The following is a 16,716-nucleotide window of genomic DNA, read 5'->3' as shown; positions in this document are numbered from 1 at the left end:
CATCTTTAGATAAACCCAAGTCTCATTTGGCAGTATATGTAAAGAAAATTAGTCGTAGTAACACAGTACTGGTTTCTGGGGAACGCCACTGTCAGCTTCCCATAAATGAAAAAGTAGAGATCACCTCTCCTGCCTATTTCCTGTCACTCAGATAACTTCATGTCCAGGCTGCCTTTGTCTCTTTTATTTCATGGTCTTCTTACTTTGCTCCCAAGCTCAGTATGTGTCTACTCATAGCGGATCGTGTTTTTAATAACAAAACTACTGACAGCAATGGTATATTTTGTATCATTATTTGTGTTCTTAAAAACAATGTCCATTATTAATAGGGACATCATTCAGACTATTCTGCACTGTGATTATTGCCATTGCCAGCTGAGCTGTGCCTTGAACTGCTGGGCTGTAAGCTCTGGAATTCTCTTCATAACCCTCCCCACCTCCATCTCTGCATTCTCTTTTCAGATGCTCCTTAAGCTCCGTTTAACGTAAATTTGAGAGTGGATCCCTCGGGATAAAACTCATCAGAATTCAATGTCGTTTGTAATCTGCCTCACCGATATACTGCAGTTTTCTATGTTTAATCAAACTGAGAAGCCGACAGACATAAACATCTATAATCTGAATGACAAATTATACTGAATTGAACATGCGACCAGCCATATCGGGGAATTCTATAAACATTTAATCGTTTTGTCCATCTTTTTTATTTTCATGAATGGTTTTGAGAATAATTATAAATGATTAGTTAAATCTTTCACTCCTGAATCTCGCAGTTTATTGTAACTCAGGTTCAGACACATCACTGACTGGTTTGTACTGAGAGCAGAGGTGAGAATATCTGAGGCTGTTACTCTCCAAACTGGAGATCAGAGAGAGAAAGATTTCAGGAATCAGAGCGAATCCGTGGTGTTTAACACGAATACTGACAGGAATGATGTGGAACGGTTATTAATGACACGATTACTGACACTGATAATAATTTACAGTGTCAGACCATCCACTGATTATTAACACAATCTCACACAGTCTGATACTTACTGCAGTTTCTGTATTTTACATTCTGGATTCCTCAGAGCCGCAGACAGTAGTTTCACTCCTGAATCTCCCACTTTATTGCGACCCAGACTAAATGGAGAAAGTGAGAAACACATTAAATTCAGATTAATGTTCAGCAGGAAAAATAGCTGGATCTATTTTTGTGTCAGAAACTTAGCAAGTTAAGATTCAAGTTACGATACGATACCTCACCCAAGTTGATCTTTCTCTACACCCCAGCTGTGACTGTAACACTACATTAGAACATAGAAAAGCTACAGCACAAACAGGCCCTTCGGCCCGCAAGTTGCGCCGAACAATTTCCTTACATTCTCGGCTCATCGATAACCCTCTATCTTACTAACCTCCATGAACCTATCCAAAAGTCTCTTAAAAGACTCAATCGAATCCACTTCCACCACCACTACCGGCAGCCGATTCCACGCACCCACCATCCTGTGAGTGAAAAACTTACCCCTGTGATGTAATGATGACAATGATATAATGGTCAGCATAGTTGCTTTCTAAGCAGTTGATACAGGTTTAATTCCCAGCTATCTCAGTTTGTTGCAGTGGATGAAGAGAGGGCCAGGAGCCTGTAACCACAACCTTAAATAGTGAGTCAATCCAATTGAGTCAAGTCTGTGGCTCCAGACGGGAGCACTGGTGTTCAGCTCAGCTGAGGGTTGGAGGGTCAGTTGATCATTTAATTACGCTGGGTCGACCCACACTGAGTTCAAAAGGGAAATGGTGAATCTAATAGCGACACAGAGGAAACTAAATTCATTGGTTGGTAAAAAAAAAAATGCCGTTTTCGACTGGCTTTATATTGCTGTGAACTGGAGGAAGCAACTGAAAGGGTCAATGATGGTTCTGCTGTTGATGTGGTGTACATGGATATTCAAAAATCATCTGATGCAGTGACACAACAGACTTGTGGCATAAGCTCATAAAATAAATGGGAAAGTAGCAACGTGGATACAAAATTGGATGAACAAAGAGTAATGGATATTTTTAAGGCTGGAGGATGTCGGTAATGGAGAACCCAAGCAGTTGGTATTGGGATCCTTGCTTTTCCCTGATATATCTGAATGATCTAGGTGTTTGGGTGGCACGGTAGCACAGTGGTTAGCACTGCTGCTTCACAGCTCCAGGGACCTGGGTTCGATTCCCGGCTTGGGTCACTGTGTGTGTGGAGTTTGCACATTCTCCTCGTGTCTGAGTGGGTTTCCTCCGGGTGCTCCGGTTTCCTCCCAGTCTAAAGATGTGCGGGTTAGGTTGATTGGCCATGCTAAAATTGCTCGTTAGTGTCCTGAGATGTGTAGGTTACAGGGATTAGAGGGTAAAACATGTAGGGATATGGGGGTAGGGCCTGGGTGGGATTGTGGTCGGTGCAGACTCGATGGGCCGAATGGCCTCTTCCTGCACTGTAGGGTTTCTATGGTTTGCAGTCTCGAGGAAAATTTCAAAGTTTGTTGATCACAGAACAATTTGAGGCATTGTAAACTGTGAGAAGAGCTTGGGACTGAAAAACAGACTATGGTGCAGTGTACAGATAGATGGTAGATTAAGTTCAATGCAGAGACGGGTGAGGTGATACTTTCAGGAAACATGCACATGAGGAAGCAATATAAAATAATCGGTAGAATTGTTAACGGATTGCAGGATCAGAGGGACTGAACACATGTGTGCATCGATCATTGCCATTGGCAGGGCAAGTGTAGGTAGCAATTAATAAAGAATACAGCATCTTGGGCTTACTGTTATATAATAACTTGTGTTTGTGGGCATTACACAGTAATTCATGAGTTTAAGTTTAATTTGTGTTTCTGTGCTTGTGAGCTCAGAAAGGGCCAAAACTTTAATTTCACTTCACGTTAAACAAAGCTGCCTGCTTGCGGGTTTTTGGTTTCAATTTAAACTGTCCCTACATTTTAATTTAAGGTTTACGACGTTGTAAGAGTTATAGAGGTTTAAAGAAATGGTTGCTTCTATTCAGAGGCCCACAATGAATGATAGAAGCTCTGAGTTTCAGTTACAACCAGTTCATCCAAGAAGCAAGACGGAGTTCACAGAGGCTGCCAGTAGAGGCAGCGCAACGCAGGCATTCAGAAAGCAACCCGAACTGATGATGTCACCAGTGATCACGTGACTTATAAAGGGACATTGTCCCAATATAACACACACCGACTGTAATACATAACACAGGTAGAGCGCAGTAAAATAATCCTGATCATAATTAAACACAAACTGTAAGCTGTACCGAACAAGAGAAACTAATTTCTGTATCGCATCGTACAGAATCAGATGGTTTCTGTTGGGAGAGGGAATGATCCTTTTTCAGATTTTGGAGGGAGGCCTTTACAGCTCTAATTATTTAAAATTCATCCCAATAATGTTTTTATTCATTCAAGGAACGTGGGCATCGCTGGTTATGCCAACATTTATTGCCCACGCCTATTCCACGAGAATCTGCCTTCTTGAAACGATGTAGTTTTATCAGAGAATCTAGATTTATTACAGGTTCAGAAGAAGGCCAATCGGCCCATCATATCTGCATCTGCTCTCAAATGAGCATTATTACTTTGTGCCATTCTCCCACACTTTGTGACCATTGGACATTGTTTCTCTCTTGATGTCCTCGAATGAACATGCCTCTGTTTTATTAGAACAAAGGAAATGGCTTCTCAACAATGAAAATATCCGCTCTGAGACCAAACAGTTACCTCAACTCCTGACACTTGTGCAGAACGGGTCCCAGCCGCTGGAGCCCTTCACACTGAATGTTGCATCGCTCCAGATCGAGGTGTTTTATTGTATCACAGAGTCCAATGACATGAGACAGGACCGCACAGTCAATCGGGGTCAGTCGCAATCCGCGAAATGAAAGTTTTTCCATAGATCCCACTGTGTTCCGAGCCAGTGCTTTATTCTGAGTCTCAAACAGGTAGTAGAATGTGTTCAGGAGCTTCCTCTTCCCAGTTTCAGTCTGTGTGTCTCTAATCTGCCCTTCAACCTTCTCCTTCACCCAGTCAATCACTCGGCAGGTTGTTTGATGAAGAAATGGACCCAGAAACTCCACCAGGGGTCGAGCTGACTGTGGGGAGGACAGACCAGCAACAAAACGGAGAAATATCTCAAATCGCCCATCTTCCTCACTGTGGGCTTCACGGAGGAGTTTCACGATCTCCCCAGGATCTGGAGTCAGGAATTGTGTGAGTGCAGCTACAAACTCTTGGATGGTGAGGTGTGGGAATGTATAAACCACACTCTGGGCAGAATCATCTCTCTCCAAAAGTTCCATCAGGAACCCAGACAGGAACTGGGAAGGTTGTAGATTGTACTCAATCAAATCTCCATTTCTAAACACAATCTTCTTCTTGGAGACTCCTGTGAAGGCCATCTCACCAAGCTTCAGTAACACATCACGGGGGTTTTCAATCTCTCGGCCATGGTTTTTCAGAATGTTGTAAATATAGTAGGAATATAGTTGGGTGATGGTTTTGGGAACTTGCTGCTGTTTCCTGTCTCTTTGTGTAAAGAAGGGACCCAGTGACAGACCGAGGATCCAGCAGTAGGAAGGGTTGTAACACATGGTGTACAGGATCTCGTTCTCCTCCACGTGTTTGAAAACAGCTGCTGCCACCGTCTGATCTTCAAAAAACTTGTTGAAATATTCCTTCCGTTCATCACCAACAAATCCCAGGATTTCAGCCCAGACACTGATGTCAGCCTTTTCCAATAAATGTAATGCAGTGGGGCGGCTGGTCACTAACACTGAGCATCCAGGGAGCAGCTTGTGCTGTATTAAACTGTACACAATGTCAGACACTTCACACCGGAATTCGGGATCTGTGCACATGGACTGAGGTTTTGTATTTCTCCGATTGTCAGCAAAATCAATACTGTCCTTGAATTCATCCAAACCATCGAATATAAACAGTAATCCCTCTGGGTTCTTCCAGAGCTCTCCCAGAATATTCCCAAAGTAAGGATACTGATCCAATATCAGATTCCTCAGGTTTATTCTACAGTTAATAGTGTTCAAATCCCGGAATTTAAAACTGAAAACAAATTGAAAGTGTGGGTATATTTTCCCAGTGGCCCAGTCATAAACAATCTTTTGTACCATTGTTGTTTTTCCAATTCCCGGCACTCCACTCATTGCTGCTGAACTCCCAGATTTGGATCTTGAATGGGATTGGTGGAATAATCTCCTAATTCTTTGCAGCAAACTGCCCGTCTGGGAAAAGCTGCTCTGGAACAATTGATCAGTTCGGATTTTTTCCAGTTCTCTCCGGAGATCTTTCTCTCTCCATTCTTCATGGTCTCGGCCTCTTGCCAGCAGTTCATGTTCGACAAGTGTCCGATCTCGAACAGTAGAAATCACCGTTAGCTCAGCGTATCGATCAACCAGCTGGAAAATCTTAACCTTCTCCTTTATGAGGATAGTGTTCACTCTCAGTGTTTCAGTTTGTACCCGGAGTGTCTCCTTGTGTTTCTGTTGGAGATCTTCAATGAGAACAGAGAGAACTGTTAGTTGCATTAAAATACCATCTTTGCTGAATTGTTAGACTTACTTTACAGTGTCAGTCAAGGTTTGTGCAGGAATTGAAATTAAGTTATTGGAAACCTCGCTTCACAAGCACCAATTTTCAATTAAAGTTTCAGATCGTGACTTAACTCTAATATTTCCATAAATTTCCATTTTATGAAGGTGATGTTTCCTCTCTGATGGTTAATGCTTTCCAACCTGCCCTTAATACAGACACCTCACTGGGAGTCTGCAAGGATCATGGTTACATGATAGACAATTTTTGAGTCCATTAGTCTGTGAACGAGTCGGTGTTCCCAATCTGCTGCAGAAATGGTAAATGGGATATTGGATATGAATGGGAGACGGAGAGATTGTAATTGTTCAGGAGTCTCACTGTGACTGCATCCCTCCTTCAACAGGTTCCCTTTCATACTGTGTGAACATTGGAATACCAACAGCTTTGAACATTGAAAGTTCTCCTATTCTATCAGGCTGTTGCCTGGTCACCCATGTTACTGGGGAGCCGGTTGGCTCAGTTGGTCAGATTGTGGGCCATATTGTGTCAGCAGCACGGGGTCCGGTCCCCGTTGTATCTGGGGCAAATTCCGGACCTCACTCCTTGCCTTATCCGTGCCGGAGATCATTCAGCCGTGGTTCCAACCTGCCTTCAGACAGAGAACTCAAAGAATACCCACCCCTTTGATGTAGTGTATTTCAGTAATCAATAACTATGTTTCAGCAGTTGTACATATAGATACATTAACTGTGTTTTGATAACCATTCTGCCATGATGGCTACAAGAAAAAGAACAAGGAGCTACTTTACTAAGTGTAATATGAAACCAGGAAACATTCACAGTTCATTTGAACTGTTTAACAATAATTATAATTCATGGTTAATTATGTTTCTTGTTTCCTATCACCTCGTTTTGGGAAATTGAAAATGTATTTATCTTCGTTCTTACATTGGGTTTGAAGGAAACCCCTGAATTAAGGGATTATCCTTTCAGTAGAGTAATGTGCTCTCTTTAACGACCATTAGGAAACTAACCAGTAATTTTGTATTAAGCCTAAATACTCCCTTTTCCTCAGAGACATTCTTCAGATTAATGTTCAATTGTGTGAACACCTGTAGTATCATCATTTTTATCAAAGGTTGTCTGACCTCTCAATCTGTTCTGTGATACGGTAAAGATTATTGGGGGCGATTCTCCCATCCCAGCGCTCTAAATCTTTAGTGCGGCGGGCCGGGACAATCGCTTGTGGGCCGATTTGTGGGATTCAAGCATGCATTCCCGATGCGCACGCATCTCCGAGTGCCGGATATCCAGCACAGTGGGGACCACGCTGGAAACCAGTGGGAACAGCAGGTACGAGATTTTAATCTATTTTAAACTTATTTTAAAGTTATTAGCGGGCCTGGAACTGAAGCCTTCGGACCCGCAACATCTCGCACTCCCGTCAGTGCAATTTCACTCCAGTGCCGTTCAGATTCGCTCCCCAGTTTCAGGGAACTAACAGGAGACCCCGCTGGAGTGAAGGGAGGGGTGCAATTGGGGCCCCTCAGGGGGTTTGGTGGGTTCAGGTTGTTCCCCCCTGGGTATGGACACTGTGGCAGGGCCAGACTGTGCTCCCAGCACTGCCTAATGGGCAAAGTGCCCATGCCCATGGTGCACCTTGGCACTAAGAACCAGGCATGGGGCAGTGCCAAGGGGGCAGGGCCTAGGTGGCCTCCATGGGCGGGGTGTCTGCTTTCTTTGGTGGTGGGGGGCGTCTGCTGGGCGGGATTAGGGTGTCTACCTCCCATTGGTGGGGGGGGGGGTGGGTAAGAGAGAGAGAGAGAGAGATCCGGAGAAGATCGCGGTGCTCCGGGACGGGAGAGGGTCGGGGCTGGCCTGGGAAGTTGGGGGGGCCGTTAGGGGCGTTGGACCCAAGGGGCAGCACTACAGGGTCCCGTGGCTGGCCAGCAAACTGCAGGCTGACAGCTCGGGGCCACTGCGCATGCGCAGAGGTCAGGAACTGTCAGCCTCTGGTGTGAATAGGCCCCACCCCCCAAACCTTTAATGAGATTCACGCTTGTGACCTCTGCATTGCACAGACTGTGGGAGATTAGAGTTTGTACTCCCACTGAAAAAACAATCGTCATTTATACCAGTCTCCCGCCAATTCAGCACATAGAACAATTTTGGGAGAATCGCCCCCAATGTCCCTCATTTCTTTACCATTTTCCCTACAGTTCAAAATGGAACAAATCAGAGCCCCGGAAATACAGGCCTCTCAGCCTGACCACTGTTATTGGGAAGATACTGGAAGGGATATTAAGAGCTATTCTTTATGAAACATTAGAAATTCACAATAAACTTCCAAGTTTAGCCCCAACGTGGGGAAAATCAGAGCTCGGGAACTGCAAGTCGACCAGCCAGACGTCCGTAACCAAGTGGACATTGCAAGGGATAATATAAAGTTTTCCTTATGATCACTGGGAAAGGGAAGAGACCATTAGAAATTCACAGAAGAACTGAAAAAGGTCCAACTTGCTGGAGTTTGAGGAAGTGAGTAGAATCATAAATGATGGAAATACGGTGGACATTGTCACCCTAGACTTTTAGAAAGCCGTTGATAGGTTTCCTCACCAAAGAATGTTGTTATATCAGTGGAAATTTGAAACTCTGCTTCAGGAATCGTCTTCAATATTGCAACTAAAACTTAGTGGACTAGATGTAGTTTGGCTTGAAGACATGTCACAAATGATCTGAACAGAAAATATTGGATAAGATCAGCATCCATGGAGACAGTAATTATCATTTTGATTCCATATGGCGCTCCCTCAGAACTCAGTCACATTGGACTCAAAATGTTAACTATCGTTCTTTCTCCAGGTACTGCCAAAACTAAGTCTATCACACTTTTTTTTTGTTTTTACAGATTTCCACATCCATAGTTTTATTAAAAATGTTAGCCCGGGATTCTCTACTCCTCACAGTCTGATATTCAAGAGCTGAGCAAGGTTTAACATATGAACTCGGGGCTTGCAGCATTAACGTGATGTCTACAGTAAGTTTGCAGATGCCGACAATACAATGGTTTACATGGTAGAAGGCAGTGAGATAAAGAAAAGTTTAGATCTGTGATAGCAGTGGGCACACATTGTTCATAAGTTAATAACATATAGGAGCAGAAATTGGCCATTCAGCCCATCTAGTCTGCTTCGCCATTCGATCATGGCTGAAATGCTCCTTATCTCAATTTTCCAGCCTTCTCCCCATTACCAATTAAAAATATGTCTCATTCCTCCTTAAATTTACTCACTGCCCCAGCACTTCAGGGTCGCCAATTCCACAGATTCACAAAACAACATATTAAGATAGATGTATCTCATACATAGTGGTCGAGCTAATATTGAACAGACGGATTCTTTGTGTGAAAGATATTGAGACACAGAGACAGAAGAAGATCTCAGTGCCAGCGTACACATATCACTGGAGGTCTGTGATCAATGTTGAGAATCTGTAGCTAAAGGTAACACGACATTGGGTTACATTCACAGAACCAATCAATATTAGATAAAGAAGCAGTAGCTATAGGAGAGTGAGAGCAGAGGACACCGGGACAGACATTCAATAGACCTTAGGGGAGAGAGTGTGAGAAGAGAACGCTGGGATACTGAGACAGACAACAGAACCTAGAGGAGAGCGGTAGAGGACGACACTGGCACAGACATTCAACAGCACCCAGAGAAGAGTGAGAGGGGGGAACACTGGAATACTGGGACAGTCAGCAGCACCTAAAGAAGAGGGAGAGAGTGGGACACTGGGACAGACAGTCAGCAGCACCTCGAGGAGAGTGCGAGAGGAAGACACTGGGTCACTGGGACAGACAGTCAGCAGCATCAAGAGAAGGTTAAATATACAGCAAAGAGTGCAGTGAGAAATTTGAACACTAGCTTGGAGTTTGGAGATGCTGTGTTGACATCAGGATTCAAAAATGGTGCGGGGCCAGGGGAAGCAGCCGATTGGGTAAGTATGATCGGGTACGTTTTTATTGGTTTTATCACTTATGGTTTTTAAAGTCTTTATTTTGTGGTTTCTCGTTTGTCCCTGCCATTATGCAGGAACAAGGAACCGGGAAGAAGCGATGTAGAGTAATTGATATTATTTAATTTTTGATATCTTTCAAAAGGTAAAGGGCTAGGTCATGGCAGGAGATCTCAAAGCTGTGGTGCGCTCCTCGTGTTCCATGTAGGAAGCACACGTGTGCAGCAAGTGTCTCCAGCTGCTGGAAGCCCATGTTTTAGAGCTGGAGGTCGGCTGGGACACTATGGAGCATCCACAAGTATTGAGCATTGCACTTATGGACAGGTGGTGACACCGCAAGGTAAGTCTCAACAGACAGGAAGGGAATGGGTGACGACCAGGCAGATCAGGAGGACTAGGCAGGCAGTGCAGGAATCTCCTGTAGCCACTCCCCTGCAAATCAGGTATACCGCTTTGGAAATGACCTCTCAGGGGAAAGCAGCAACAGACAAATCTGTTGCACCAGGGTTGGCCCTGCTGCATAGAGGAGGAGAAAAAAGTATGGGAATGCAATCGTTATCGGGGATTCAATTGTAAGAGAAATAGATAGGCCCTTCTGTGGTCACAGACAAAATTCCTGGATGATACGTTGCCTCCCACGTTCTAGAGTCAAACATTTTTCATGGACAGTTAAAAAAAGACAGTAAGGGGAATAAGAAAAGTGATAGGCAGATAAACCAAGGGCCAAAATCAAACAGTGCCACAATGAACACACAGTGGGAACGGGACAATTGACAAAAAAACTTTGTGCTTTAACGCACAGAAAATTTGAAATAAAGTGGATGAATTAATCGTGCAAATAGATGCAAACAGGTGTGATGTCGTCGGGAATGACTGCAGATTGACAAGCGATGGGACACCCAGTGGTGTTCACTATCTAGGAAGGAGAGTCAAAAAGGAAAAGATGATAGAGCTGGTTTGCTGGTTAAAGAGGAAATTGGGTAAATAATGAGGTAGAATATTAGCTCTGATGATGTGTAATCCGCATGGGTCGTGCTGAAAAGGCTCAGAGGTTACAAAAGTTTAACTTGGAAAAGTGTGAGGTCATGCACTTTGGTCACAAAAATAGGAAGGCGACTTAGTATTTAAATGGGGAGAGACTTCGGGGTGTTCCGGTGCTGAGGGATCGGAGTCACAGAAAACTAGCATACAGGTACAGCAGATAATAAAGAAAGTGAATGAAATAGAATATGAAGGTAAGGAAGTTGTTGCAATTATACAAGGCATTGGTGAGGCCGCACCTGGAGTATTGTGCACAGTTTTGGTCCCCGTATTTGAGGAAAGATGTCGTGGCATTGGAGGCAGTTCAGAGGAGGTTCACGAGATTGATTCCAGTAATGAGGGGTTTGTTGTATGAAGAGAGATTTAAAATAGATTCAGCTATACTCTCTGGAATTTATAAGATTGAGGGGAGATCAAATTGGAGCTGTTCAAGATGATAAAAGGTATTGATAAAGTAGACATGGAGTGGATGCTTCTGCTGGTGGGGCATTCTCGGATGAGAGGTCATAGTCTTAGGATGAGGGGCAGCAAATTGAAAACAAAGTTGAGGAGAAACTCCTTCTCCCAAAGGGTTGTGAATCTGTGGAATTCACTACCCGAAAGTGCAGTGGATGCTGGGACAGTGAGTACATTTAAGGAGTTAGACAGATCTTTAATTGGTAAGGGAGTGAAGGATTATGGGAAGAAGGCATGAAAATGAGGATAAGGAGCATGATCGAACGTTAGAGCGTACTGGATGGGCGGAATGGCCTAACTCTGCTCCTATATCTTATGAACTTATGAAAACTTTAATGGGGATTGTAGATAGACCCACAAACTGTAGTGATGAGGCTGAGGATGGCATTTAAAGGGAAATTAGTGACGCATGTGCTAAAGGAACATCAGTAATTGTGGGTGATTTTAATCTGCATATAGACTGGCCTAGTGAAATCAGACACAATAACGTTGAGTAGGAGTTCCTGGAGTGTATACGGAATAGTTTTCTGGAACATTCTATTGGTAGTGGGGAAAGTGCTATAGTTCATTAATAGCACTTGAAAACAGTGGCAGGATTGGACAGTCAGCATGGATATATGAAGTGGAAGTCTTGCTCGGGCAAATCTACTTGAATTTTTTCCTGGAAGCAACTAGCAGAGGTGACGAAGGTGAGTAAATGGTTGTGATTTATTTGGACTTTCAGAAGGCTTTTGACACGGTCCCAGGTAAGAGATGAGCCTGTAAAATTCAACACATTGATTTGGGAGCAGTGTATTGAGATGGACAGGAAATAAGCTGGCAGGGAGCAAACAGAGTCGCAATAACTGGGTCTTTTTCCAAATAGCAGACTGTGACTAGTGGGATACCGCACGGATCGGTGCTGGGACACCACTGAAAGGGTTAATGTCACACAAGCTGCTATGAAAAAAAAGTTCTTATAAAAGTTTTCACAGATAAGCACCAAGACGAGTCACTTAAGGGGACTGTGATTGGTTTTAATCTCTGAATGATGTGAGCTTAATCAATAACTGAGCGGACTGAGGTAACTCCTAAATGTGATTGGTATATGCTAATTACCTAGAATTGAATTTGAGGCTATAATTGCTTCTGTATTTAGGAATTCTGTATTCTGGCTAGTTACAGACTGTGACCTGTGACTTTCCAGAGACTTCACTAAGTAGATGATTAAAACAGTTGTTTAAGAGAACTCTGTGACTTGGTCTAGTTACCTGAAAGATAAAGTTGTGATCAATTAAAAGGCTGATACCAATTACTACAACATCACTTATTCATGATATATATTAATGATTTAGATGAGGGAACTAAATGTAATATCTCCAAATGTGCAGACTACACAAAACTGGGCAGGTGGGTGAGTTGTGTGAAGGATGCAGAGATGCTTCCATGTCAGATGGAGAAGCTGATTAAGTGGGGAAATGCATGGTAGATGCGGTATCATGTGGACAAATGTGAACTTAGCCACTTTGGTAGCAAAACCTGGAAGGCAGATTACTATCTGAATGGCTATAGATTAAGGGAGATGTGCAGCGAGACCTGGGCGTCATCGCACACCAGTCACTGAAGGTAAACATGCTGTTGCAGAAGGCAGTAAAAAGGCAAGTGGTGTGTTGGGCTTCATACCAAGAGGATTCGAGCACAGGAGCAGTGATGTCTTGTTGCAACTACAGGGACTCGGTGAGATTACACCTGGATATTACATGCAGTTTTGGACTCCTTATCTGAGGAAGGTTGTTCTTGCTATAAAGGGGGTGCAGAGAAGGTATACCAGGCTGATTCCTGGGAGTTCCCCACCCCCGCTGACCCGGCCCTGCCCCCGCCGACCTGGCACCGCCCCCGCCGGGGTGCAGAGAAGGTATACCAGGCTGATTCCTGGTATGAGGACGTATGAGGAAAGATTGAGTCAGTTAGGATTATATTCACTGGAGTTCGGAAGAATAAGGGAGGGATTTCATAGCAACCTAAATTCTAATAGGACTAGACAGGATAGACGTAGGTAGTATGTACCCGATGGCGGGGATTTCCAGAATGAGGATCACAGTCTGAGGATACAGGGTAGACTATTTCGGACTGAAATGCAGAGAAATGCAAAGAGTCATGAGTCTATGAAATTGACTACTACAAAAAACCTTGAAGCTGAAACATTGTATGTTTTCAAGAAAGACTTATCTATACCTCCAGGAGCTAGAGGGATCAAACAATTTGCAGGGAAGATGGGATCAGGCTAATGAGTTGAATGTTCAACCATGATCATAATGAACGGTAAAGCAGGTTCGAAGGGCCGAATGGTCTACCCCTGCTCCTACTTTCTATGTTTCTATGACATGATTTTGCCTGCACACTTTCCTGCTCACATCACACCTGGAGAGTGTGCACATCTCTCTGCTCATCCACACTACCAAGTATCTTACCATTAGCCCAGTACTCTGTAATCCTGTTACTCCTTCCAAAGTGAATCACCTCACACTCAACATAGAGTGGAAAAGTCACAGACGAAAGCTACAAAAATGGTTAACAACTTTGCGAAGCTCAGCTACATGGTTTATTTACTTTGAAGAAGTACAGATACAAACTCTAATTGAAAGAGGTCTAATCAATGTCGGAATGAGTATAGAATCACTTCTGATCGATGATTCCAGTCATCAAATTGTGTGAGACGTGATAACACATGTTTGAACTATGTAAATGCAGGAATAGAGTGGATGTTCAGCGTTTCGTTATCTCCAGAGAACTATGAGCCTCTGTAAGATGTTTCGAGTAGCTGTGCTGACTCTAAAGAGGGAGCCAGACGAATCCTGTCTGGCACAGAGACTGCATCATGTGGAAGAGAAGTGCATATGAGGAACAATGGTTCAACGTGATCTGCACGATTGGAAACAATCAGCTGAGGGATTAGAGGGGAATATTAAACACAGCATTTTTCCATATCAACTCTGGGCATTTCTATTTTTGCTGCTACAAGAAGATTGTGTGGTCATTGTTAGTGGCAGGATTTGGACTGGGAGGCACCAGTGGAAGATGTCTTTCGCCATGATGCTTGAACCCTTGTTATCTTTGTTTGATGGACCTTCTGGGATTTTCCTGCTCAGTATTTTAGTTTGTGTTTGTTTAGAATGATTTCCATAGATCCATAGAATCCCATCAGTGCAGACGGAGCCCATTCAAGTCTGCACCGACTCTTCAATTCAGCATCTTACCAAGGCCTCCGTATCCCTCCCTATCCCCGTAACCCCACACATTTACTATGGCCAATCCACCTAACCTGCGCATCTTCGGACTGAGAGAGAAAACCGGAGCACCCAGAGGTGTTCCACATAGACACGGGGAGAACGTGTAAACTCCACACAGACATTCACCTGAGGCCGGAATTGAACCCAGGTCCCTGGCACTCTGAGGCAGCAGTGCTAACCACTTTGCCACCGTGCCGCCCCAGTGTAGACAAGCCTTAACTTCTGGCTCAAGGCTCTACTCTTTATTGCCATCCAGACCATTCATGCATAAGGTTTGTATAAGATTCATAGTGTAGCAAGATTCTGTAAAGTGTATAAGACATCAGAAATAATAGAAATCAGCAGCTGATTAAGTGAAACGATGCCATAGCAACGTATTAACAGAATGCAAGAAAAATTCTATGAATTGCAATTTGAATCTCTGCATAGTTGAGGATCAATGACAAACCCCAATCATGTTCAACCCTGTTATCCCAGCCTTTGACTTTCTGATTCTCAGGTTTTTGACAACCTCTTAAACAAAGGCTGTAATTAATCATTCTGATTCTCAGAAGTGAAATGGTTTACATTCTCAATTTCATCCCTTACCTTTCAGGTGTCTGGGCAATTTGGATAAACCTTGTGTAATGTTCATGTCATCGAATGCATCAGAACCTGTTTAAATAAATTCATGAAATCAAATCAGTAACACCGGCAGTGTTTAAATGGGAAATTAAAATCGCTGTGTGATTTTACCGTACCAAGCTCCTGTATTTCTTTCAGTATTTTATCCAGTTTTGGGACTCCGTGACGCATTCTCACAAAGGATTCCCACATCACCCTTCGAGCCCGAGATCCTTTTTCCATCACCAGATTGAGGAGAAGTTTGGAACTGTCCGCCCGGTTTCCCTTATCCACGAGCTCAGTGACTTTCTATGAAGAATAGTAATGAAGAATAATGAGACGCAGAGTGAAAGATAAACACTGAGAATGAGAAGGAAAGGATCTGCTCAGTGATGGGATTTCCCAGTTGCTTTCAGCTCAGAAATCAGTCACTGGGCCGGGTCCTGATCCATAATAAACATGGACTGAAAATTCACTTCACACCTCATTCCAGCCATTAACGATAAAGAAATTAGAATAAACTAAAGTAGAATCAAAAATATATTTCCAGGAGAGTGAGGAATCACTGAGAATCTGCAGTATTTTAATATAATTAGTTGTCTGTCCTTCAGAGTCCAACATGACATCTGGTTGGTTATTGATTGACAATATGATCCATTTTATTCTCTCAATTCCTGCTGCGTCACATTGTGATTTACTCCGAAATCCTGAGGTGATGAGGCATTTTTTCCCCCAGGAAAAGGTCATACGTCTTTGGAACTCTCTTTCTGAAAAGGCCATGGACCAATTCTAAGACGGAGTTAAAAGGACTCTTGGTAAGCAAGGGGGGTGATAGTTTATAAGGGATCGGCAAGATGCAGATTTGAGCTCACTATCAAATCGGCCACAATGCTGTTAAACAGCGGGGCGGAACAGCCGACTCCTGCTCTCGGTATGTAAATAAAACAGTGGCGAGTCAGAACTCAGGTGCCAAGGGCAGGATGATTCTGATTGTTACGTTAGTTAAATAGAAGAATGGAAAACCTGAAATGAAAATTGGCTGATGAATTAACATTTGACTAATCCAAACACCGACTGCTGATTTACGTCAGGAGAATGAAGCAATAATAATGCTGAAAAATCTAATCATTGAATCATTTCTACTCATTAACTCAAGTGTCAGAAACAGAATGTTATTTGTCAAATTATTTCTGTCATAAAAGCTCAGTAGGGAGGATTGATGAGTTAGATAGTTGAGAGATAAACATGTTGAAGAAGTGGCTGTGCAGAGTCAGAGCAATGGAGAATTTCAGACTGGAGTTTACAAAGGAAAGTTTCAAATTCATTAACTCATTTAATATAGAATATTGCTGCTGCCTCACAGCTCCAGGAACCCAGGTTCGATTCCCGGGTGGCACGGTAGCACAGTGGTTAGCACTGCTGCATCCCTGCTGCAGGGACATGGGTTCGATTCCCGGGTGGCACGGTAGCACAGTGGTTGGCACTGCTGCTTCACTGCTGCAGGGACCTGGGTTCGATTCCCGGGTGGCACGGTAGCACAGTGGTTAGCACTGCTGCTTCCCTGCTGCAGGGACCTGGGTTCGATTCCCGGGTGGCACGGTAGCACAGTGGTTAGCACTGCTGCTTCACTGCTGCAGGGACCCAGGTTCGATTCCCGGCTCGGGTCACTGTCTGTGTGGAGTTTGGACATTCTCCTCTTTTCTGCGTGGGGACCCTCCGGGTGCTCTGGTTTCCTCCCACAG

At 43.7% G+C, this 16,716-nt stretch overlaps 1 protein-coding gene across 1 annotated transcript in view; it reads right to left on the bottom strand.

Annotated features, from left to right (window-relative positions):
* LOC144484375 (NACHT, LRR and PYD domains-containing protein 3-like) overlaps window positions 1-16,716 on the bottom strand; it is a 172,500-nt gene that overhangs the window by 26,395 nt on the left and 129,389 nt on the right. Inside the window, exon 9 of the mRNA XM_078202897.1 lies at window positions 1,039-1,125. Coding sequence (XP_078059023.1) covers window positions 1,039-1,125 — 87 coding nt within the window. The remainder of the gene's footprint in view (window positions 1-1,038; window positions 1,126-16,716) is intronic.

The sequence above is a fragment of the Mustelus asterias genome, unplaced genomic scaffold (genome assembly GCF_964213995.1).
Source record: "Mustelus asterias unplaced genomic scaffold, sMusAst1.hap1.1 HAP1_SCAFFOLD_102, whole genome shotgun sequence".
Lineage (NCBI taxonomy): Eukaryota > Metazoa > Chordata > Chondrichthyes > Carcharhiniformes > Triakidae > Mustelus > Mustelus asterias.
This window is presented reverse-complemented; position numbering and strand designations above follow the sequence as displayed.